At 60.9% G+C, this 23438-nt stretch overlaps 2 protein-coding genes across 3 annotated transcripts; one reads left to right on the top strand and one right to left on the bottom strand.

Moving 5' to 3' along the window:
• Window positions 1-222: 222 nt before the first annotated feature.
• Window positions 223-11276, bottom strand: AP5B1 (adaptor related protein complex 5 subunit beta 1). Of its 2 annotated transcripts, none has more exons than XM_007170956.3 (3): window positions 11199-11276; window positions 2944-3111; window positions 223-2839 (listed from the first exon to the last, which is right to left on the bottom strand). In XM_007170956.3, exons 2-3 carry the CDS (start codon window positions 3091-3093, stop codon window positions 356-358), a joined length of 2634 nt encoding a protein of 877 aa, XP_007171018.2. In that variant the 5' UTR covers window positions 3094-3111; window positions 11199-11276; the 3' UTR covers window positions 223-355. The 2 variants fall into 2 exon arrangements, with proteins under 2 accessions (XP_007171018.2, XP_057409627.1); XM_057553644.1 differs by lacking the exon at window positions 11199-11276 and adding an exon at window positions 3513-3566.
• On the top strand, window positions 11179-21502 carry OVOL1 (ovo like transcriptional repressor 1). Its single transcript, XM_057553645.1, has 4 exons — window positions 11179-11561; window positions 18137-18354; window positions 20056-20245; window positions 20445-21502. Exons 1-4 carry the CDS (start codon window positions 11462-11464, stop codon window positions 20738-20740), a joined length of 804 nt encoding a protein of 267 aa, XP_057409628.1. The 5' UTR covers window positions 11179-11461; the 3' UTR covers window positions 20741-21502.
• Window positions 21503-23438: the final 1936 nt, after the last annotated feature.

The raw sequence follows: 23438 nt of genomic DNA, 5'->3' as shown, positions 1-23438 counted from the left end.
AAGGCTTTTCCCTCTCTGGGAAGTAAAGATGTGGATATTTTTTCTCCTGCCTCCTGGGCAGGGATTCTAGAGAATCCTAGCATATCCGGGCAGGAAGGAACTTTCATGCCTTGCAGTCTGGGGGTTCCTAGCTTGGAAGCTTTCCTGGAGCCTCTGACCCCCCTCCCAGTGTGCCTTCCCCCAACCAGGGCCCAAAAGAAAACAAACCAGTGAGTGTTGTTAGCAAATATAGGTTTTTGTTTTTTTTTTTTTACAGAAAGGAGCTATGGGGCTGTATCCTGGCTCTCAGCAGCCCTTCTTGGGCAAGAGCCTGCAAAGGCCGCAGTCCTGCTCCTACCTGGCCCGGCCCTGGGGCTCAGCCAGCCGCTGACAGCCCCCGGAGGTAGTCCCCCACCAGAGGCAGCACGGCCCAGTCATCAGTCCGCAGGGCCACAGGCACTCCGTCCGCCTGGGCTGCTTCCAGCCGCAGCAGCAACCGCGAGTCTGGGGGCAGACGGATGGCTATAAGGTAGCTGGTCGGGGGTTGGGCCACCACCACAAAGGGCTCCAGGTGGCGGGACACCAATGCCTCCAGCCCGTGTGACCCGAGAGGGCACCACAAGCGACTCTCGGTGCCCTTTGGCAGGCAGGAGTCCCAGAGCTCCTCAAAGAAGCCCAGCTTGGCCCCCTCGGGGGGCTGGGGGAAAGGCAGAAAGAGGTCAGCGAAGTTCACAAGAAGGGGTGGCAGGTGAGCGTGGCAGGTGAGGCCGCTAGGTGTGGTGTACAGGGCGCGCACAGCCAGGCTCGCGGGAGCCGGGCGTCGGGGCTGCAGAGGCAGCAGCAGAGGGCGGATGGGGCGGCCGGGGCACAGGCAGGGCATGTGCACAGCCCCCAAGGGTGCATAGAGCTGTCTTTCCACACGGAAGCGCAGTTCCAGAGAATACACCTGCTCCAGCACCTCCACCTGGAGCTGCAGCACTGGGGCCGGGCCCTTGGCTCTGTGGGGACCCACGCTCAGCCGAATCGGGGCCGGGGCCTCCTGCACCATCAGCGCTGCAGCAAAGCCCTGGTTTTCGGCCACCAGTGAAGAGGCCAGTGCAGGTGCGGCCAGGGAGGGGCCCAGGGCCACCCCCAGCTTGGGCTCTTCCAGGTGGGCCAGGAGGATGTAGTAGAGGCGCGCGTGGTCCCGCCCATCAGGGTCCTCCAGCTGCCTGGCCAGGGCCTGCAGCAAGTCCGCCAGGCCTCCCCCAACACCTGCCCGCAGCAGGGCCCGGCAGACCTGCAGGAGGGCCTGCTGGAGGCCCCAGTCCGTGCAGCGGGCAGCTGCAGCCTGCAGGAAGCCGAGGGTGGCACTCTGGGCATCCCCATCTGCCACCCTTGCCAGCATCTGCAGGTGCCAACGAAGGGCCTCATCCCTGCCTGGCCTGGACACCACCTCCTGCCGCAAGACCACCTTCAAGGGTTCCCCCAGCTCAGGGCCCACCCGATCCAAGAGATCCACGAAATGGGGAGCCAGTGCAGGCCGGGCTCGGTACAGCTGGGCCAGTCCGTGGGTCAAGGGTGTCAGCACCGCAGGTTGCCCGGCCAGGCAGCGAGCAACGAGGTATGAGGCCTGGAAGCAAAGAGTGGCTAAGGCCCGGGGGCCACCACCCAGGGCTGCCCTCTGTCGCAGGCCAGCCAGTAGCTCCTCCAGGTACCGCCGGGGGCTCTGATCCTGGCCCTTCTTCTCCTTTTCTTCGTCTTCCACACAGAGCAGGCACAGCAGATGCAGGCGGGCCAAGAGGTCCATCGGGTCATGCAGGAGACTGGGCAGGAGGCCACGGCATAGCTGGGACCCCAGCAATAGCGGGGCAGCCTCCTCGCCTGCGGGGCCCAGCGGCCAGTTCTCAGGGAAGTTCAAGAGGCAGTGCAGGTAGAAGAGATGGGCAGGCAGGGGCAGGGCCGGGTGCTGGGCAGCCAAGGTCAGCCGGCGAAGCAGCAAGGCCTCATCCTGGGCTGTGAACAGTGCCTCACCAAAGGCCGCCTTCAGAGCCAGAACGGCGTGCAGCAGCGTCAGCTGTGCTGTGCCCAGCAGCCGTACCAGCTGTGGCTTGAAGAGCACTGGTGGCTGTCCCCGAAGACCCCGCAGGGCCCAGCCCAGCAGCCACAGAAGCTGGGCCTGGGCCACAGGAGTGAGCAGGTAGGAGGCGTCCAGAAGCTGGGCCACGGCAGCCCGCAGCTCCCGGGCCTCCTCAGGACTGAGCTCCAGCGTGGCAAGGCAACACTCCCCCCCCTCAGCTGCTGGCCAACTGGGTGCCTGGGGCTGAAGGTGGGCATCACCCTCCTCAGCTAGCATCCAGTTCCAGGAACCACCCTCAGTGGGACAGTCCCCAGCCACGAGCAGGCCCTGCAGGCCCAACCTGGCCCTGGCTTGTATCACCAAGGCGTTTCGCAGGGCAAGTGCCAGCAGCAGGCTGAGTGGCTGTACAGGGCCCTCCTGCCCCAGCAGGCCCCGCAGCAGCCCCAGACAGCCCCCCAGCAGCCCAGGCTTGCAGCTCTCCAGCTCCCGTAGGCACTCCCACGCTGTGGCCTGCAGGGGGCGCTGTTCCGAGGCAGGGCCAAAGCTTCGCCCCAAATCGCGGCCCGAGGCCAAGCCCAGCAGCAGCGGCAAGAGCCGGCGGGAGGCTCCCGAGGTGGGGCCCAGCGCACCTCCTGCCGCCAAGGCTGTGGTGGCCGCCAGCAGAAGGGGCCGCCGCAGAGCCGAGGGCCGCGGGGGTAGAAGGACCAGGGTATCCAACAGGGAGGTGGCAGCTGCTTCGGCCGCAGGAGCGTCCGGCCACAGCTGGGCTGGGTACTCCAAGCTCAGAGCCAGCAAGGAAACCTGGGGATAGGGGTTTCTGGGTGGGAATCACGAAGCTGAGGTTCAGGGCACGGCGGGCTGAAGGGACCACCTGGGCCAGGACACGGGTCACGCGCAGGGCCTACCTTAGTCGGCTCGCTCAGCTTCTCACTCCTCAGGTCGCTCAGCAGGTGACGACCCAGATCCTCACCCTCAGGACCTGCCATGAAGGCGGACGGGCTGGCCCGGAAGGTGCCCAGGCGCTGGGCCCAGGTTTCCCGGCTCGTGGGCCCCATGGTCAGGCACGCAAATCCCTGCAGAAAAGCGAGGGAGGATCAGACCTGCGGGCTGGAGACGCACGGGGCCCCAAGGCCGCCAGAGGGCGCGCGAGCTCCTGCGCCAACCCCAAAGGGGCCACCGTCACCCCAGGGCCGCCTAGCAGATCCCAACCGCCCTCGGCCACGCGCAGAGGCCAGCGGGGACCCCGCACCCGGGTCCCGAGATGAAACCCAGAGGTTTCGGGGGTGACGCTAGGGCGGGCCGCCAGGGTCCCCGGGGGGAAGAGGGCTGGCGAGCAGGGGCGGGGGTGCCGGGCAGGCAGCTGGCGCGGGGGTGCGTGCCGAGAGCTCATTAGGCCGCCTGCCCGCAGCCGGTACTGAAGCCACAGCACCGCCCCGGACCCCGGCGCCCGCGGTAACGGCTCGGCCGCTCTCACCCTGCCTGACCCAGCGGCCGCTGGCGCTCTGGCCGGCCGGCTACTTCCGGGCTGGCTGCGCCGGGCGGGGTGGGGCGGGGCGCGCGGCGCGTGGGCGGCCGAACTGAGGCGGGTCCCTCGCGGGGGCGGGGCCGTAACGGGGCCACCGCCTCCCCCGCCCTCCGGGCCGCCGCCCCCCCGCCCTCCCTGCTGGCAGGTGAAGACTCGCTGGTTTCGATGGGGCTGAGTAACTGTCCCGCTGTGCGCAGGCTTCCCCTTCCCCGGAACTGCTGCAGGCCCAGGCAGAGGCGGTGGAGTTGGGTGGGCCTGGGCTCGCGGATGCCAGGGTCCCCTCTGAAAGCGGACTGCAATCTCAGGGCGCTCCGGTGGACAGCGGCCTGGGCCCCGCCCGCGCCTGCCAGACTGCTGAGGATGGCAACCAGCGCGCCCCGCGCCGGCGCCCGGGCGCGGCGCACCCTGCGCCAGCCGCCCGCGGCCCCTGGGGGTGACGCGGATTGGAGTCCTTGGGGCTCCCCGTGTGGCCGCTGGGGGGTGTACAAGGTGCGGTCCCCGGGCGCCCGCAGGAACTGCGCGCCGTGGGCCCGGCTAAACCGGTCGGGCGGGCGCCGCAGGGCTTGGCTTCGCTTCCCCGACGCCGGCCCCGGCTCCCCACCCGCTCGGCTTGGGGGCGCTGAGCCGGCGCCGGGGTCGGGGCAGGCGGAAGCTGCTGACCTTTGGCAGAGGCCGCGCCGAAGGTCGGCTAGGGTCGCGGCAGCCAGACCGGGGTAAAGCTGGCGGGGCCAAGTCCCAAGCTGCGATGAAGCCGGAAAACAACGGGATGCAGACGTGAGGACTGGCAGGGCCTGGCCGGTCACGGGGCTCACAGCACGCTTAGCACGGACCGGGAAACTGAGGCCTTGCCGCCGCAGGAGATCTGGGGTCAAGCAGTGCCCGAGCCCAGCACTCTTGACTTCCAGAGGGCTGAAGCAGGGCTCTTTGGGGGCACTCAGAGGGCTGGGCCTGGGGCTCAGCTAACAGCCCCTCCTGGGTCTACAGTCCAGGCTGCAGACGCCCCACTGATCGCTGATTTCCAGGGCACAGAACCGCGGGCGTCCAGACCCCACACCCACAGCCCGCCAATCTGAGTAACGCCTCTGGCTCTCATTAGCCCGCTCTGAAGATGAAACAGGCCTGAGCCCCCATGCCAGCCGCTGCCAACTAGTTTCTCACCTTTCCCCGGGCTTGGCAGGCCCCTCCCCACCCCCTCCTGCTGCCCTCCAGATGGGAGGTGGTAGGGAGTGGTGAGGTAGAGCTGGAAAAGAGGCTCTCTGGGTGCCCAGGGTGCCAAGGGGATGGAGACAGGGATCCACCCCAAGGGACAAGTCCAGCTGGAAAACCCAGTCCCAGCTCCTCTGGGCCCTGGCTCAACAGTTGACTCACAGGAGGCAATCCCAAACTACTTCCCTCTAGGTGCCTCAGTTTCCCCACCTATAAAACGGGAGTGATGACTTCGGCCGGAGAGGCTGTGGAGTGGGGCTGCCTGGCTAATTAAATCTAGGATGAAAGAGGCCGGATGACAGCAGCCCTGGGAGGGAAGGCAGCTTGGGGGTAACAGGAGCCTGTCTGGTTTCCCTGTCTGAGGCCCAGAGGGTGCTGATAACTGCACATCCCCAGCCCTTATCACTTACAGGGAGGGAGGAATGATTATTAAACCCCTTTTACAGTTGAGGAGACAGGCTTCAAAGGGTCAGGAACTACAATGCTGGCTCTGGCCCCTGTTCAGCCTCTGACAGCAGCCAGCCTTTCTGAGCCTTTGCTCCTTGGGGCCCAGGGTCTGGAGGGAGGGAACCCACGTGTAGTTCTCGATGCTGTGGTGGAAGCATCCACATGGATTCACTGAGGCTTACAGCACCCTGAGGTACCTGAGGATGGGTACCATTCACAGAGAAGGAAAGGGAGGCCCAGCGGGGTGCAGTCACTTGCTCACAGTCACAGAGCTCCTAAAAGGTGGAGCCTGGACTTCAGCCCACAGCCCCTTGCTATCCCTGACTTGGCCCTCCACTCACACAGCTACTCTCAGCCTTCACCTGCCTGCCCAGATGTCTGCTCCCCTGTGGGAGGGTGGTGCTGGTACTGTCCCTGGCACAGGCCAGGCATAACATTGAACTCAGACCACCAGCACTGAATCTGCAGTCAGCAAGCCCACCCCCAAGAGTGACCGCCCAGCCGAGAGGGCCCAGGTGTGGGCTGCAGCAAGTAGCTGAGCAGGGAACTCCCCACTCAATGCCCACAACTCATTTCTTCTCTTTTTGCTGAGTTTCCATCCTCCCCAGGGCAGCCCAGTTCTGTGGAGACACTAGGCACACTGAAAAAAGGGAAAGTCAGTTTCCTGAGGAGTCTCAGTTTTCTCATCTGTAAAGTGGGAGATACCCATCCTCACAGCACTAGGCACTGGGGATACAGAGATGCTTTAAAAAGAACACATCAATATGCAAATCCATAGAGAGCAGAGTAGTGGGTACCAGGAGCCGGGGGTTGGGAGGAATGGAGAGTGACTGCTAACGGGTACGGGCTTTCTTTTGGGGTGATGAAAATGTGATGGAAGACAGTGGTGGTGGTTGCACAGCTCTGTGAAGATACTAAAAATCACTGAATTGGGAATTCCCTGGCAGTCCAGTGGTTAGGTCTCCGCGTTTTCACTGCTGAGGGCGCAGGTTCAATCCCTGGTCAGGCAACTAAGGTCCCGCAAGCTGCACAGCATGGTCCAAAACAAAAAAACCCAAAACCAAAACAAAACAGAACACTGAACTGTACACTTTAAAAGGGTGAGTTTTATGGTATGTGAACTATATCTAAATAAAGCTACTAAAAATGATGTTAAAAGAGGTCCCTCATGTACAGAACTTTCACTGGGGGAGAAAGGAACAAACAAGACAAATCAAAATTTCATGGAATAAGAGATTCTGCAGGGACTTCCCTGGCGGCGCAGTGGATAAGACTCTGCATTCCCAATGCAAGGGGCCCGGGTTCAATCCCTGGTTGGGGAACTAGATCCCACATGCATGCCACAACTAAGAGTTTGCATGCCACAACTAAGGAGCCCGTGTGCTGCAACTAAGGAGCAGGCGAGCCACAACTAAGGAGCCCTGGAGCAGCAACTCAGGAGCCGGCCTGCTGCAACTAAGACCCAGTACAACCAAATAAATAAATAAATATTTTTTTAAAAGAGAGATGCTGCAAAAAAGAATAAGAAAATAGGGTAATGGGACAGAAGTGACTGGGGGCACAACGATTTAGCTAGGGCAGTCAGAGAGGACTCTTGGAAGAGGGCACATCTGGCTGAAACCTGAGTGACGAGAGAGAGCCAGTCATCAAGTGGGGAAAAGCCTTCCGGGCAGAAGGAGCAGCAGAGGAGAGGCGTGAGCTGGGAACAGGAATTGGCCAGTTCAGTGGACAGAGGGCCAGCAGTGTGGCGGGCACACACACAATCAGCGGGAAGGAAGAAGCTCGGGGTCAGGAGGCCACCTGGGGCCAGAGCACGCCGGGCCCCAAGGACTTTATTCAGTTGCAAAGGATCAGGGTGGTAAACGTGGAGACGGAGGTGTGGGAAGATTCCAGATGCTTTGGGAGCTGACAGGACAGAACCCAGCAAGAGATGGAGGTGTCAGTGTCACCCACAGCACGTCACAGTTTGTCAGGGGCTTTGCAGCCTCCACGGGGCTACTGTCAAACAGAGCTGGAAAGTCCACTATTTGAGCCAAGCAGAGGCCTCGGTGGCCAGGGGCACTGTCGGCCTGCTTTAAGGCTGAATCCATTTTCAAGGGCTGCTAGGCTTCTGGGCAAAAGTGAATCAACAGCATCTCTTGACGGCTCTGAGGAGCAGAGCCGCAACTCAGAGCCCCCTGTACAGACGGGGCTTAGCCCAAGTCCCTGGAGACTAAGAGCCTGGGGCAGCCTGACGCCAGGTCCAGTGCTCTGTTCTGCTTGTCCTCTCAGCACAGCTCCCAAAAGCCTTTCTGCCCCGAGCCGCCATGCTTCTAAGCCCCTGCCCCACCCAACCCCATCCCAGCTCCCCCCAGAAGCCTTCTCTGAGAACAGGAAGGGGTTGTTCCAAAACCTCTCCATCCGACTCCTGCCCTAGCTCTCCCTGGGCTGCTTGGAAGGGGAGCCGAGCTCTGAAGGCGGCTGCCAGCCACCAGCCTTTGGGGAACATGGTCCTTGCTTGCCTGCTAGGGTTCTGCTTCCCTTCACACCCCTGTCCACTGTACCAAAGAGGCATGGCTACTCATGTCACCTGGAATTAGCACTCATGGCTCTGCCTGCAGCTGGCCCAGGCCACCATCCCCTCCTTCTTGGACTATTACGGTAGCCTCCTCACTGGTCTCCCTACTGCCACCCTCAGCACCCCTCGCCTGGTGACACATTCCTCTCCCCATAGCAGATCCAAGGCTTCCCACCACACTGAGCCTCACACGACATGACCGACCTGCCTCTCCAGGGTCAGTTCCTACACCTTCCCATCCCCTCATGATCCAGCCACCTCACCTTTCGGTTCATCACATACACACACACACACACACACACAGGCGCTGCTCACTCCTGCTCTGGGGCCTTTGTGCCATCGGATCCATTTACGGATCAGGCTCTTCCCTCCTCTGCACAGCTGGCTCCTACCTTTCATTCAGATCTCAGCGCCCCTCGCCTGTCACCATCCCATCACTAGTTAAATGTCCTGCAACACACTAATCATTTCCTTATTTCTTTGTTTGCCTTGCATCACAGGATATCCAGTGCTAGCATATAGTAGGTGTTCAATGAATATTTGGTGACTGAATTAAGGAGAGAACGATATCGAACTGGCACTGTGTGAACAGAGCAGGAGGTGCCTGCCCTTATGGAGCTCACGGTTCAGCTCAGTGTTTACCCAAGTTCACACACATTGTCTGGTTCATGAACCACAGGCCACACACTGGCAGCCCACGGGTCAAATCTGCCCCACGAATGTATATTATTGGACTCATTCCATGTTTTAAAAAAAAGCTAAGTCAACATTTAAAAACTGGTAGATTTTGGGGAATTCCCTGGTGGTCCAGTGGTTAGGACTCTGCGCTTTCACTGCTGAGGGCCCGGGGTTTGATGCCTGGTCAGGGAACTAAGATCCTGCAAGCTGTGCAGCGTGGCCAGTAAATAAATAAATTAATTAAAAAAAATTGGTAGATTTCACACATAAATCTGGATTTCCAGTTTCCAAATGGACAAAAGTGGCAACGTTGGGTTTCTGTGCTTGGATGACATGCTTGTCACTGGTCCTTTAGATAGTCACATTCTCCATGCCACCCCCCCCATCTCTGAGAGTTGCCCTTTATCACACTGAACTTGCACTATAGCTTTCCTCATAATAAAAAAAATTGCTTTGTATTTATGCCTCTAGCAAATTTGGAACATAAAAAGCTGAATGTGTCACATGAGTCAAGAAACATAGGATATTCATTCATTCAACAAATATTTATTGACAACCCACTATGTGCCAGGCACAGCTGTAGATGCTGGAAATACAGCAGTGGACAGCATGGACGAATATCTCTCCCTCCTTGGGCCTCGTTCCGTACACTGTGTAACTTTCTTTCCACAAGTGGAGACATCTGAGTTGTTCCCCCGATGAGAAAGACTGCCTCTGTGTCCAGCATCATCTACGAAACTTCATCGGAGTTTCCACGAAGCCCCTACTGTGTCCCAGCCCCTGTCAGGGTCTGGTACAACCAAAGTGCTCAATAAATATTTGTTGGGTGAATGAACTACATTCACCTCTCTCCCAGACAGTGTTAGTCAAACTTATTTGCCCAGGATATATTCAAAAGACAAGCAAGTAGCAGGTGCTCGCTTGTCAACTGAACAGAAGGGCCCAGGGTAAGAGTGGAGGGTTGACAAGGGAAGCAGAGCCTGGGAAAGGAAGGGGAAGGGGGCAAACATTAGTACCCCTGCCAGAGCTCACACCGTCCTCACCGTGGACCCAAGAGGTAGATGATTGGATTCTCAGGTGACAGACAAGGGTACAGCCTGGAAAGGAAAGCCCCTTGGCCAGACTCACAGGTTCCAGGAAGGAGCAGAGAAGGAGGCCCATCTGCCCCCAAAGTCCACACCTTCCCCACCCGCCCAGGGAGTGCTCTACAGAAGTCCAGTGGGGGCATGTAAAGGGCCTCTGGAAGCCTCCCCCTTGAAAAACTACCTTCTTCCACTAGACGCCTGAAAGTCCACCATAAGCAGGCTGCTCCTCTTCTGAGTCCTGACTTTTGAACTGTGTGAGTTCACTTATCAGATTCATTTCCTCCTAATCTGTTGCAGCAAACATTTAATATGTGAGAAAGGTATATGTGTGGTAGGGACTCTGAAATATTATTTTATTTTACATGGGGGAAGGGGGAGAGCTAAAAAGAGGTAGGGGTCCCATGCCTGCCCTTACTAGTTCGGCTGGTAAGAGAAGCCCAGTGGCCGAAGTGGCACAGTTACTGCGCCTCATGGAGGCCACCAAGTGCTCCTCAGCTTCTGAGGAGGGCGGGGCCTCCCTCCAGGAGGCGGGTCCTGGGACTGGGCAGCGCATGATGAATGGCTAGAGTGAGGGGTCCCAGGCTGAGCCTCAGCCAAGGCTGGGCTCTGGGGCCAAGACACGAGCTCCCTGACTGCCGTGGCTGCAGCCAGGCAAAGTAAGTTGGTCCTCTGCCCTCGGCTCACCTCCAGTCTTGCTGCACCTGCACTCCGGCCATTTGGGACAAAGATGAGGGCTCTGGGGTGGGGGTGGGGGTGGGGGTGGGGGCGGCGGTGTGAGCCCCAGTGACTAGGCGCTGGGGTCTTTCGGGGTCACGGAGGACTCGGAACGGTTTAAACGCCCCTTCCTCCACGAAACCTTCCACACTTGCCCGGCCAGAAGGCGGGCTCTCGGCAGGGCTCGGCGCCCGGCCCTACGCGTGCTCTCCGCTTTGTATTGCGGCCCGGCGAGGCCCGGCCTGCCCGCCCACCGGCCTGCGCGTTCCTGCGGCCCCGCGTGCCTTTCCGAACGGAGCCGGCGACCAGCAAATATCTCCCTCTGGGCTGAACCACGAATTGCTCAGCCAGGCGTTTGGGACCCGGGGCCGCCTGGGCCCGGGCCCGGTTCAACAAGTGTGGGCCGAGCCGCCCAGTCCCGCCCGACGGCTTCACGCCTCCCCAGGCGCCCGGGGCGCGCCGGGCCGGGCCCAGTCGGGCGAGTTTCACTTCATCGCCCGCAGAGCGTGCGAGCGCCGAATAACATTGCCCCTTGCCCCCCCCTCCCCTCCTCTGCTCCCTCCGAAACTCCGAAACTCCGGTTGGCGAACGCTAGCACTCCCGCTGGGAGGTCCCCGGCGGGCAGCGGTGTGCTGGGGGCCCTGCGCCCGCCCCCCGCCCCCTCCCGGCCACCCCGCCCAGCCCGCGAGGCCACCTCACCGGCAGCGGAATGGAAACCGGTTCGACAGGTAACAAATAGGTGGGTTGTCACCGTTATTTCCCAACGCATGCGCCGTCGCTCCCCGGGCCACTCCAAGCTAATTAGCTCAGATCAGCAACCCCCTCCCCGCCCCAGCCACCAACACACGCCGCCGCGAGCCAATAAAGCGTGAACCCGTCCGTCGTGCTCGCACTTTAAGACTTCCCGAGCGGACGCGAGGGACGCCAGTCGCGCCGGGAGAAGCATACCTGCCGCTTCCTCCGCCGTCCGGTGCACCTGGCTGCAGGGGACCTCGTTCAGACGGAGGACGGCGACAGCTCCGCGGGGTTGAGACGGGCGCGCGCCGTCCCGCGCACGGCCTCCCGGCGCAACGCAGGACGCTTTGGCGACTTCTTCTCCGACCTGCTCCCCCACCCCCACCGCCGCCCGCCTCCAGCCCGGCCAGGGAAAGGTGGGACGGCTCCGGCTCTAGTTACGGAAGCGGCCGGTACCCGGCGAGGAGGGTTCGAAAATGCCCCGCGCGTTTCTGGTGAAGAAGCCGTGCGTCTCCACGTGCAGGAGGAACTGGAGCGAGCTCCCCGACGAGGAGCGCGGCGAGATCTACGTGCCAGGTGAGGCGCCCAGTCCGCGCGCCCCGAGCCCCGCGCCGCCGAGAGGGCGGCGGGGCCCCGTCGAGCGGCCGGCGTGCGGGGCGCAGTGGCGCGGAGCCCGGCGGCGGGCGCAGCTGGGGCACCCGATTTAATATTTAAGCGGCCGCTGCCCCGTTAGCCCGCGGCGCGGCCGACCCCGGGCGCGGGGGGAGGGGAGGGCAGGGCCGGCGGAAGGAGCGGCCAAGCGGGGGCGGGGGTGGGCGCGGGGGCTGCCAGGTGGGGGCGACAGCCGTTCCCAGGACCCCGGCGGGGCGGGGGGCAGGCCTGTCCGAGGCGCGCGGGCCCGCGCGGTGCCGCCCTCCCCTCCACCGGTCCGAGCCGCGGCGCAGGGGAGGCAACGGGGTGTGTCACCGCTCAGGCAACCCTCCGCTCTCGTGTCGTAAATCCCGAAAGCCGGGACTTTTATGAGGCGGGAGGAGGGCACTGGAGCGGTGCCACTTCGGGGGGCAGGGAGCGAGCTGGAGTTTCGGCTGAGATTTGTGAAAAATGTAAGAGAAGACCCAGAGTTGAAGCCACCTTCATTTATCTCTCCCTCTCACCCACAACACTGGCTGCCAGAAGGTTCCCGTGAGGGTCGGGCAGGCAGGAGCTCCGAGCCGTGGGGAGCGCGAGACCGTGGGGAAGGCGCCGGGCTGCACCCCACTAGCCCTGAAGGCAAAGGTGGAATCAGCTCTCACCTCTGTTAGAAAAGCGCCTCCTTCGACCTTGCAGAGGACACCACTGAGCTGAGAGGGGTTTTAAAGGTCCCACCCCACAGCCAGGGAGCAGCCCCGGGGGAAGCTGGGGCACCAAGTTTATTTTCGGAAGACGCCTTGACAGCGTGGGAGTCAACTTTGGATGAGTAACCCCAGTTGTTTCTTCCTCCAGTGGCATCTTCCACGTTAGCCCCGAGACCTCTTATGCGCCTTCGGTCCTCCCCCACCCCTAACAGAATCTTTGGTCGGGAGCCAGTTTCCTTCGGAACTCCCCTTCCCCAGGCCTTGGGGGTGGGGCGCGGGATGCGCTAACACCCTGCCCGGCGCCTCCAAGGGGGGAGAGGTTGTAATTAACCAACCGACTTTGACCCTTGATCTGCAGGTTCCCCTGCATCGCCCCGGGCCTTGTAGGAGAGTGGTGAAATAAGGGCGGTGAGGGGCCCTGTGAGGGCTCTTGCCTCGGTTTCTCTCCTGAATAAATTGTTGGAGACTGTGGGTGTAGTGGTGGCCAGACGACCGTCAGGATCCTATGGCCTACAGGGCTGGCGGGGTGTTTCACAGCTTAGCCTTATCTCAAGTGCCTAGGCCCCTATCTACAGCCTCCTTAAAAGGTGGGAATGCGCCAGCAGTCCTGATGACCCCGGTGGGGAAACTGAGACAGAAAGGGAAGTGAGCTGCCTCTACACTGGAGGCGGATCAGGGTGTGGGCCCAGGATTCTGTGTATAGTTTCTCGCTTCTCCAAGTTCCCCGGGGAGTTGATCGGTGTTCCACCTCCAGAAGGGCCATGTGAGGGGGTGAGGGACGCGAGCCCCCTTCCTTGCTCCTGCCTCCTCCCTCACCTGTGTCTGACTTGCTGCTTAGCTGCTCCTTGGGATCTGATAAACCGAACTTGGACTGTGTTAAAGGTGAGCGGAGCCTTGCTAGAGACTAGTGTGCTGTTATTTTTAGTTTTATTTCACATCCCAATCAGTAACAGATCATGTGTTGACTTTTACAAAGGACAAAGGAATTCCGTTTGTTCAAATCATTGACTTCCTTGCATCCTAGTGATTTTCCCCAGCACAGTTCTGGTGGCCATAGTGGGAGTGGCGGGGGAGACCTGCACCCAGGGGCTGTCCCATCAGGTGCACAGGACGGTCTGTGCCACCTGCCGCTGCTGTCCAGGTGAGGGGAGCCGCTCACTCTGCAGGATCATCCCGGAGGTAGGGTGGGGTCTAACCTGGAGGTGCAGGTGACAGTTTGCCAGGGAGAGTCCTGTGGGCTCAAGCAAAGAGTAGAAGTCAGAGAACTTACTTTTGCCTCTCAAAACCATGTGGCCCACTAGAGAGTTTTCCCACAGTTTTTGGAAATGAGAAAGGGAATGTTCTCGGGCCACGCTCGGGTGCCTCAGGTGGCTAGAGGGTGGGGAGTGTGTCTTGTGGTGGCCTGTCCCCTGACTGGGCCATTCCATCACCAGCCGACCGTGACCCTAAGAGCCGGCTGGGCACGTTTCCTTCACCCCACCTCACAGACTCAGCACGTTGTGACCAAATAAGCATTGACCCCGTCCGGTCCCACTGGCAGAGGCACCGGGAGGGCTGGGGAATGAAGCGTTTGAGGTCTGACCTTCCCGCCAGGGCCCTCTGAGACCCTTAGAGCAGCAAAGAATGCCTGGAAAGAGAGTGTTTACTGACTGAAGATCCTGGGCCCCGGCCTGGCAGCTCTGACTCCAGGGCCCCAGTCTGACCAGCACTCCAGCCTCTTCTCTGAGGCGCAATTCTAGAGGTTTCCCACCCTCAGTCCCCTGGGCCTCACTCTCCTCCCAAAGCTGAGGGAAAAGCCCAGAAGTGGGCACAGGGGCTGGAAGGCTGCAGGGGTGGGTGACAGCACCACTCACGCTGGGATCACTGAAAGGGTTCATGGTTAAGTTGCCACCTGTTTGGCCCTCGAGTCCCCGCCCTCCATCTCCACTGGCATCTCTCCTTCGTTGTGTCATTATTGACTGTGGAGTGCAGGGACTGATGCTGGTTTCTTGATGATGAACCCAGGCCCCTGTACCCAGGGGCTAAATTCCATCTCCTGGACCTAAGGGGAAGCTCCAGGAACGGGGCGGAACGGGGATGAAGTGGGGTTCTCCAGGCCCCTGCTGAGAGGAATCTCAAAAGGCCAGGAAGGCACTGGAGGGCAGACCAGGCCTGGAAGCTGAATGACATGCTCCAGCCATGAGTATCCTGGGACCTCGTCCCTACCCCCACCCCAAAACGGCCCCCCCCACCTCCCCACTTCAGACGGAGCCTCTGCAGTCCGTCCTGCCAGTTCGTCAGCACATGCCCACCCCGGGGGGCAGCCAGGCTAAGGTGCGCAGGACTGGAGCGTCCTCAGCCTGGCTCTGACTAGGCAGTGTGGGCACCTGGGCAGCTCTTTCTGGGCCGAGTTAGAAAGGCTGAGAAAGTCAGCTTTGGGGCCCAGAGTACACATGTAGGGGCGCGAGGGAGTAGAGTTGGGGAGAGATTATGCCTCTGACGGTGATCATTCTGATTCCTGGGACGTGTTGGCAGTGAGGGACACGTCTGCCGAGCTCTCCGCGGGAGCAAGGCTGGGAGGGTGGACAGCCAGCTCACGGATGGGTACGGTGGGCTAGATGGGATTCCTAGCTGTCCCACGGGGTGCCGTCACCCAAGCTGCCAGGCTGTTTGTCCCTAGCTTGGGTGACCTGAGGCAGAGTCCTGCCAGACTGTTTGTCCCAGAAAGAGAGCAGGTGAGGCCGAGTCCTCTGGGCACAGGGAGGATGGGAGCAAAGCATGGCCATTGTTGATGTCAGGCTTCTTCTTTAACTCTCCTCATGCTCAGCAAGTATCGTGTGGCGTCCCACAGGGGTGCCAGCCCCGTGCTGCACGGGAGGGAGGGAAGGAAGGACGCAAACACAGTACAGTTCCGCCGGTTGCGGCGTCCACCCTGGTGTGAGGGCTGAGGTGCACGGGGTTGGTTAACCTCACTGTGGACATGGTATGAGAAACGGATGGGAAAGGGGGGAAAGATCCTGCCTGAGAGAAAAACTTGGCGTTCACAGAATGGAAACGACAGGCTGAGAGATGGGCCCGTTGTGTTTCCAGGGCTGCCCAGCTCTGCCAGTTGGCTGGCACTGGCTCCCTTTCAGGCCCCTGCTAGCTGACCTGGGGGCCGGAGGAGACGGGCACAGGGGACCCTGCCCTTCCTGATAGGGGTGCAAGACCGCCTAACGCCAGCCTGGGCTGTGCTGACACACTGGGCTCCCCCCCACCAACCCCGCTTCCAGGTCGGCAGCAGCCCCAGCCCGTGGCTAGGTGTCCTCACGTCTGCTTCACCCGCTCTCCCCAGAGAGCCTAGGGCCAGGCCTCGTGCCCAGCCCTGGCGTGAGGCCTTGGATAGGGTAGGACCTGGCACCCTGTCTGGTATTTGGGCCAGGAGCTTTCAATCCAAGAGAGAGGGGACTTGCTGAAGACCTCGGGTGGGAAGCTGCTCTGGGCCCAATGCCCACAATGTCATCCAGGTGGAGGCGTGTTGAGCCGACAGAAAGGGAACCCGTGCGGCCCCTGAGGGGGTAGGGACAGGGCCTTGCCACACTCCTCAGCCGCGGGCAGGCGGTGAGTAGCCACAGCGGCCGCCACCTTGCCGGAAACATCTAATTAGGGGGCAGAGAGCAGCACAAGCAGGGCCCAGCCAGTTCTGCTTCCTGCCGCTCGGTGACACCCAGCGATGGGTGCAGCGGCAGGGACACGCTCCCGGGGTGGCAGGAAGACGGGTTTGGCAGGGCGCGTGGGATGAGGCAACCGTCCGCACCCTGGCGACCTCACCTCCCCCTCGCTCGGGGGAAAGCGGCACACAGGCAGACCGGGCAGGCCCGCTCCCTGTCCCCGGTCCCCCAGCACTGTCATTTCAGGGCCTCTGCGGAACGGGAGAGGCAGGCCTGGGAAACAGGTCTCCCCCTAAACCTGCTTACGTCCTCAGAACCCTCACCGTGGACCCCGCTCTAGTGGAGCCAGGGAGCCAAGGGTGACAACTCGTTTGAGCGCAAACCGGTTAACCCTCACCTGTTGTCACTCCTCCCTCTGCTCCTCCGCGTGCAGGCTCTGCGGCCAGGCTCCAACTTGCGGGAGCCTTGATCTCGCTATCTGATACGGAAAGACAGAAGAGGGTAGAGGTTCCTGTTTGTCTCTACCTGGATTGAGAAATGGAAATTGTCATCCAGTCTTGAATTCTCAGCCAAGATCTCCAATAGCTGGTGATCTGGCATAAATTGAAGCTGCCAACACTCGGACACGCCCACCCTCTGGCAGCCCCCATCCCTGTACACAGACAGCTGTCACTGTGGGAGGACCGGGGGCGGGCGGGGCACCTCCGAGAGCTCCGGCCTGACGTCCAGCCGTCCAGGGCTTGGAGAGAGGCCAGGCCAGGGCCAGGTGCTGGTGAATCAACTCCCGGAATGAGGTGGCTCATTAGAGTCCCCAGACGGACAGACAGACGGCGCCAGTGCCAGCAGAACGGGTTTGGGTGGCGGGCAGGCGCATTCTTCCCCTGTCAGAACTTTGTTGTGTTTGAAGGGGGTGAGAGCGGGGGCCTCTCCCGAAACTTGGGTGCCTTCATATTCGCCCTTCCTCCGTTGGTGTGTCCTCTGCTTCCAGCCTCGCCCGCTGCATCCTGCTGGGGGCCGCCCCTCCCTGGGACCCCGTCCACTGTCTCGCTGGCCGGGGGCCGCGGGCGCGGGGGGCCTTCTTCATGGTTCTGAGCCCCTAAGTCAACCTGCTAAGTCCCTCTCCCTGAAGCCCACTCATCCTTTCCTTCCCGTGCCCCTCTTGAGTTTTCCTTCTGAGGCTTGGAAAATGTTCCTAGCTCAGCCTCTTCGGGAGAAAAATACTGACCAAACTGTAACATTAGATTGTTTGCCTCAGCTCTGGGGGTTTGAGACTTGTCTCCTCTGTGTCACTCGGGAGAGCTCCCCTCCTGTCTAGTCAGGACGAGGGCCAAGCCTCTCCGGCCCTGTTTAGCGTGAGGTGTCTGTCGTGGGGAGCAGCGTGTCAAAGGGCTGCCGGTATTGCTGGTATCGCCGCAGCTGCCGTGCAGAGGGCGGGAGCCCAGCCCTCAAAGCGCCACAGCGACCGAGCGAGTGAGCGGTCCCTGCTCTGGGCGAGGCTTGCGTAAGCACCGGGCAGGCTGCCCAGGAGACTGTTAGGCCGCATCCACCTGCTGCTCCCTGACCTCCTCCCTGCCCTGCCCCACCCGGCCTGCTTGCCTGCTAAGCTGGGCCAGCGGGAGTGGGGAGCCTGGAGCCCCAGTGAGCTGCAACGTCAGGGACAGACCACCCTGAAGGAGAGAGGGGTTAGGACCGCCCCGTTCCCCACGGCCAGCAGCTAAATCTGCCTGGAAGAGAGGCCCGGAGTGGCACAGACCACCGGGACCCTTCTGGGGCAGGGATGAGTCCCTGGGTCCAGGGCCTCCAGTGGTGCCCTTTGTCCCTGCAGGAGCGTGGATGAGGCCTGGAATCCAGAGGGACTGGCCCAGGTGGGGCAGGCAGACAGCTCGGGAAGAATAATTGGCAGGGCAGGTTTGGTCCTCCCAGTTCTGCTAAGACACAAATTACTCAGCGGGCAGGCCTGTGGGCCGTGGAGCTTGGCTGGCGTCACCTGTAATTACCTTAATGGGGTGGGGGGAGGGAGGTGCGGCATGCAGTGGGCTGGGGGCAGCCCTGCTCTGCCACATGCCTGCAAGGGGTGGGACAGCGGCTCCAGGTTCCAGCCAGCTTACCACCAGGGAACCTTCCTGAAATCCTGCGCAATCCCCTTTTCGCCACCAAGCCCCTCACTTGGCTGTTCTTCTCTTCCCAGTCAGCCTAGGCTTCTGCCCACCACAGCCCTACAGGGAGCCAGAGCCATCAGTGGCCGAACCCCCTTCTTGCCCCCTGGCTTTGGACATGAGCCTTCGGGACTCCAGCTATAGTGTGACCCCAGGGCCCTGCGTGGTGGCCCAGCTGCCCTCCGAAGACACGAGCCGCCTGGCAGACCCACAGAGCAGGGACCATGGCTTCCTGCGCACCAAGATGAAGGTACTGACCCTCACGCTGTCTCCAACGACCAGGGGCACATGTATCCTCCTGGGTCCAGCCCACGAGACGTGGCACAAATGAGACTTAAGCAGAGACTGGTCTTGAGTCTGGGTCTAGGTTTCTGCAGAGAAGTGAACCTCACTGGAGCACAGACGGGGGTGGGAAAGAAGAGAAGTGGGTCGGAAGTGAGAATGCCCATGCGCTGGGGAGAAGCAGTGAGGTTCAAAAGACGCTTAACCCTTTTGGAGTCCTCTCTGGGGGTTGTTTAGCTTCGTTTCTGGTCTTGAGGGGAGGCACCTCTTTACACAGAAGTCCTAGGAGAAGCGGGGAAGCGTGAGCCTGGCTCTGCAATCTGGCCTGGGCCTGCGTCTCCGCCGGCTGAGAGTGAGTTCTGGAGTCTGCTGGGTGGTCGACTCCCTGCGCATGTGCCCAGCGGCAGTCTCCGCCTCGCCCAAGCGTGTGCTTCCATCCCAGAGCCCTGGGTCTGGGGCGGGGCCTGGTGAGCGCCCACTGCTCAGCAGCTGAGGCAGGAAGGAGCTCACGGGAATGCCCCTGCTTTCCAGGAGCACGAGGAGCGTGCTAACAGCAGGGCCGTCTCTGGCTGGGCCTGCATTCCTGAAAGCTCCGGGATCTGGAAGCAGTCATCTAGAGGAAGGGCTCCCGTGGAGCTTTCCTATGAGCCAAAAGACTGAAGAAAACTGGCTGTGCAATGCTGTTCCTGCCTCTCTTACCTGCGGAGGCCACATGTTGTAACCAGAGGGGAATCGCCAAGACATGTGCTGGGCGGTTGGCCGGGGAGCTGACACAGTGCCCCTGATCCCCGAGGGCCCTTCCTCCCACCCCTTAATCCCAGTGGCTAGGGAGCGCGTGGAGAGAGAGAGCAGGGGGCACAGGACAGCAGATGTGCCAGAGGAGCGAGTCCTGACCCCACAGGGCTTGATGAGCTAGCAAGAAGGCATTTACCCGGTGCCAGAAGCAGTGCAGGGCCAGAAGGCACGGGGTGATGGGGTGCACCCGGTGCCCAGGGAGCTCGGGAGGAGTGGCCAGTGACAAAGCCACCACAAAGCACAAGTAACCTCTGAACATTCACAGAGGTAGGGCGTTGAGGCCACGTCTCCACTTCTGAACAGCTGTTCCATAATTACAAAGAAAATGAAAAATGTTTATAAGCAGAAGAGTCATCAGGGTGGCAAAGGGACTCAGACCAGACCACGTCAGGCTCAAGTAAGGCCAGGGGCTGGGCTGGCCTGCGAGGGGACTCCAGGCTCCCAGTGGTGGCCTCAGCCTGGGAAGGCTGCACGGAGACCGCGTCGTGGGCACTCTTCCCTGTCCTAAGGCGTAGAATGGGAACAGAGAGCAGAAACTACAGAGAAAGACTTGGGCTCAGTGAAGGGAGGACTTTCTAACAGGTAGAGTTACTGAATCGGGCTGTTTCTGTGGGGAGCTGGCCACCCATCTCTAGAGATGGTCAGGAAGGGGCTGGGTGGCGGCCCTGCACAGAGACTCAGGAGCCCAACAGGAGGCTGACCTTCCTTCCAGCCCCACCACCAGACCTCTGGGAGCCAGCGGCACAGAGGTGTGGCGTCTGGGGTGGGCACCGCCCTCCTCACGTGGCTGGGGGCTGGTGTGTGTGTCCTCCCAATCTGCCACCTGCAGCCCCAACTCCTGGGTGTCCGTCACAAACCCCGTCCTTGCCCACAGGTGACCCTAGGGGACACTCCCAGTGGAGACCTCTTCACCTGCCACATCTGCCAGAAGGCCTTCACGTACCAGCGCATGCTGAATCGCCACATGAAGTGTCACAACGACATCAAGAGGCACCTCTGCACTTACTGCGGGAAGGGCTTCAATGACACCTTCGACCTGAAGAGACACGTGCGCACCCACACTGGTAAGAGGAGCCCGCCCGGCGGAGGCCGCGGCCGCTGCCGCTGCGCTGCTGTCCTGGGCCCGGGGGGGCCTGGGAGCTCTGGGCGGACGTTCTCCGCGGCCCGTCAGGCCAGTCGCTGGGGAGCTGGAGTCGGGCGGGCCTCCGGGCGCTCCTCTGCCGCGGAGTCGGGTCCCTGACACCGGCGCTGTCCTCCCCGCAGGCGTGCGGCCCTACAAATGCAGCCTGTGTGACAAGGCCTTCACACAGCGCTGCTCTCTGGAGTCTCATCTCAAGAAGATCCACGGCGTGCAGCAGAAGTACGCGTACAAGGAGCGGCGGGCCAAGCTGTACGTGTGCGAGGAGTGCGGCTGCACGTCCGAGAGCCAGGAGGGCCACGTCCTGCACCTGAAGGAGCACCACCCTGACAGCCCGCTGCTGCGCAAGACCTCCAAGAAGGTGGCCGTGGCCCTGCAGGACACCGTCACCTCCCTGCTGCAGAGCAGTCACCACCTCTGAGCAGCGGCGCCCCGGCCTGGGCAGCCCGGAGAAGGCGAGGGCCGCCTCCCTGCGCCCCCGGACAGCCCGCCCTCTGCGGCCTCCTGCCGGACAGCCCGCCCTCTGCGGCCTCCTGCCGGAACGCTGGTGACCAGGCGTGGAGCCCGCGGGCACGCGTGCTCGCTCAGGCCGGCGCTGACCTCTGCTCGCATTTGCGTCGGTGTCTGGGGGGCAGAGGCCGCTCTGAGCCTGGGCAGACATGTGTAACTGTGGGGCAGGGTGGGGCGGGCCAGGGCTGCCTTCGATTTGAAGCAGCTCGGGTCCAGAGACAGGACTTCCTTCCCAGAGGAGGTACGTGAGGGCGATCCTGTTGTCCTCTGCTTCCGGAGCAGCGGGGGGATGGGGGGCTGCTGGTCCCCCGCGGATGGCAGAGTCAGGTGCCCCGGCAGAGGGCACCCCTGCAAACAACAGCCGTGCAGGAGTTGGCGGCGGCCCGCCCGGCCATGTTTCTCGCGGTCAGGGCTGCAGGGGCGCTGCAGGGCGCCGCTCTTCGACAGGGAGATGCACGCGTGTGCACAGCCGTGGATGTGCGCGCATGCGGGAGGCCTTGCCATATATCACCTCATTTTTAAGAAACCAACTACAAGGTGCCAAGGAGGTTTTATTTCCTTTTTTAAAAGATGACATATGTACAGATAGTAATATATTTTTGGTCCTGATGGCGACTATTTTAAGAGAGGGTGGAGCTGGCTTTTCTCCTCCCCACGCAGTTCTATTTATCCTGGACATTTCACACCTCCTCTGTGCCTTGGCTCTGGGGTGGCTGCCCCACCCCTCATACCTCCTGAGATATTTAACCTAAGACTTTCCTCCAGCCCCGCCTGGAGGAGGGTGTACTGCTCTCTGCTCTCCCTCTTCTGCCGGGACGGCCGTCACATCTTCTGCTCTTCCCTCCCCGTGTCTCTGCCTCCCTCCCACAGACTTTCAAGGCAAGTCTCAGGGTGACCGAGAGCCTCCTGGTCTCCTGAAAACAGACCTTTTGCGGAACGACTCACCATTCCGGAGATCCGGGTTGGGGGGCGTCCAGCTGCAGCCGCAGGGGTCAGCCGGGCGGGGTGGTGAGGCTGTGATGCGCCCAGAGTCCACTGCCTGAAGTAACAGCAAGAGTGCAGGGCCAGGCCGCGAGGCCTGCTCTTTTCCTGGGAGAGTCAAAAACCCTAGGGCGGGAGCAAAAAAATTGGGACAGAATAATAACCAGACACATCAGAAACTTCTAGAGGGAGGACAGTATTAGATGGTTAACAGGTTATGTTTGTAGCCTTTTTCCTGAATGTTTGGCAAATGGCGAGGCTGGGTCTTGAGCACCTAAGGAGGGAGCCACCCCTGGCTGGTTGGCTCCACCTGAGGGACTCGGCCAGGCTCCCTTGGCTTGGCTGGGCTTCCTGCTAAGAACACGAAAGGGGTGTGGGTCAAAAGGGAAAGACGGGCAGGGGCCGGAGCCAGCCTGCCGAAGAATGAGAAGGCAAACTCGAAAGAGAACACAGAACAGAGCAGGTGAAGCCGCCCCGTGAAGCCAAAGCCCAGGCGGAACCAGCCTTGGCCTCTCCTGCCCGGAAAGGGCAGCATCTGCACAGTCCCCGGATGCAGGGAAGGACCCTTCTCTGACCTCCCTCTGAATGTGTATGGATTGTTCTGGAAGACTCTCATTTTAGTTTACTTTAGAGTCTGTGGGAGCTGCTGTATTCTGGAAGTTGTATAGCATAAACTAACATTCTCTGGAAGCCTTGTCTTGTTTACATTTCTGTATCCCTGTGTTCATTGCCTGTTCATTGTTCATCTCTGTGTTCATTGCCTATCTGAGGCAGTCACAAAGCTCTGTGTTGTCTGTTTTATAACTTTCCCCTCAACTATCAAAATAAAGAACTATCATTTTCTGTGTTTTCTGATTTTTTGTTTCATAGACCTCGTTTTTCCACATGCAGGGAAATTAATCAAAACAATTGATGCATTCTATTCAAAGCTTTACCCTTTTACAGGTAGCGATGGCCCTGAAGTCAAGACAAGAGCCTGCTAGATAAAGTGGCCTGCCCATGGTCTGGGCGGTCAGTGCCTGCTGACCCCAAGGCCGCATGTTCTGCTCTTCACGGTGGCAGCGGGCCCTCCCCTGGCTCCTGCAGCCTGACTGACTCGTGGCTCTCCTCCAGCGGGTGCAGTTACTTGGGGTCCAGTCTCTTCCCCACACCCTGCCAGGACCACAGGAGGAAAAGCCACATTCCTAAATAGTAGGGCGCAAAATTCCCATCACTTCTGGGTCAGATACCTAGCTGTAGGGATGGTCACACCTGCACAGCACTTGTTCTGGGTCAGGCACACTCGTGTTTCATGCATATTAGCTCCCTTGATCTTCCAGCCACCCTCCGAGATGCGGGCTGCTCCCCACACCCGACAGAGAGGTTAGGCAGCTGGCCCCAAGTCTCATGACTAACTAGTAGTAGAGCTGGGCTAGAGACCAGACAGCCTGGCTCAGGGTCTGTGCTTGGAAGCACGCGCACACTGCTGACGGAGAGGCCGGCAGATGGCCTCGCACCTCTAGGCAACTCAGAGGGAAACTTAGAGATTACCTGGCCGTGCCCATCACCTACCCAGGATCGCTTGGGGAGACCTGATCACTCTGGGAACCCTGGTCCCCGAGTCCCAGTTCAGCGGTTTTTCATCACGC

This window comes from Balaenoptera acutorostrata, chromosome 9 (assembly GCF_949987535.1).
Source record: "Balaenoptera acutorostrata chromosome 9, mBalAcu1.1, whole genome shotgun sequence".
NCBI classification, from domain to species: domain Eukaryota; kingdom Metazoa; phylum Chordata; class Mammalia; order Artiodactyla; family Balaenopteridae; genus Balaenoptera; species Balaenoptera acutorostrata.
Note: the sequence above shows the minus strand (reverse complement) of the source record. Positions and strands in the feature narration are given on the sequence as shown.

Excerpts from the sequence above, each read along its gene's own strand:
- AP5B1 (XM_007170956.3), bottom strand. The coding sequence starts at position 3,093 with ATGGGGCCCACGAGCCGGGAAACCTGGGCCCAGCGCCTGGGCACCTTC. Across the intron at positions 2,840-2,943 it reads AGCTGAGCGAGCCGACTAAG|GTTTCCTTGCTGGCTCTGAG; the intron begins GTAGGCCCTGCG and ends CCCTATCCCCAG.
- OVOL1 (XM_057553645.1), top strand. The coding sequence starts at position 11,462 with ATGCCCCGCGCGTTTCTGGTGAAGAAGCCGTGCGTCTCCACGTGCAGG. Across the intron at positions 11,562-18,136 it reads CGGCGAGATCTACGTGCCAG|TCAGCCTAGGCTTCTGCCCA; the intron begins GTGAGGCGCCCA and ends TTCTCTTCCCAG. Across the intron at positions 20,246-20,444 it reads ACACGTGCGCACCCACACTG|GCGTGCGGCCCTACAAATGC; the intron begins GTAAGAGGAGCC and ends TCCTCCCCGCAG.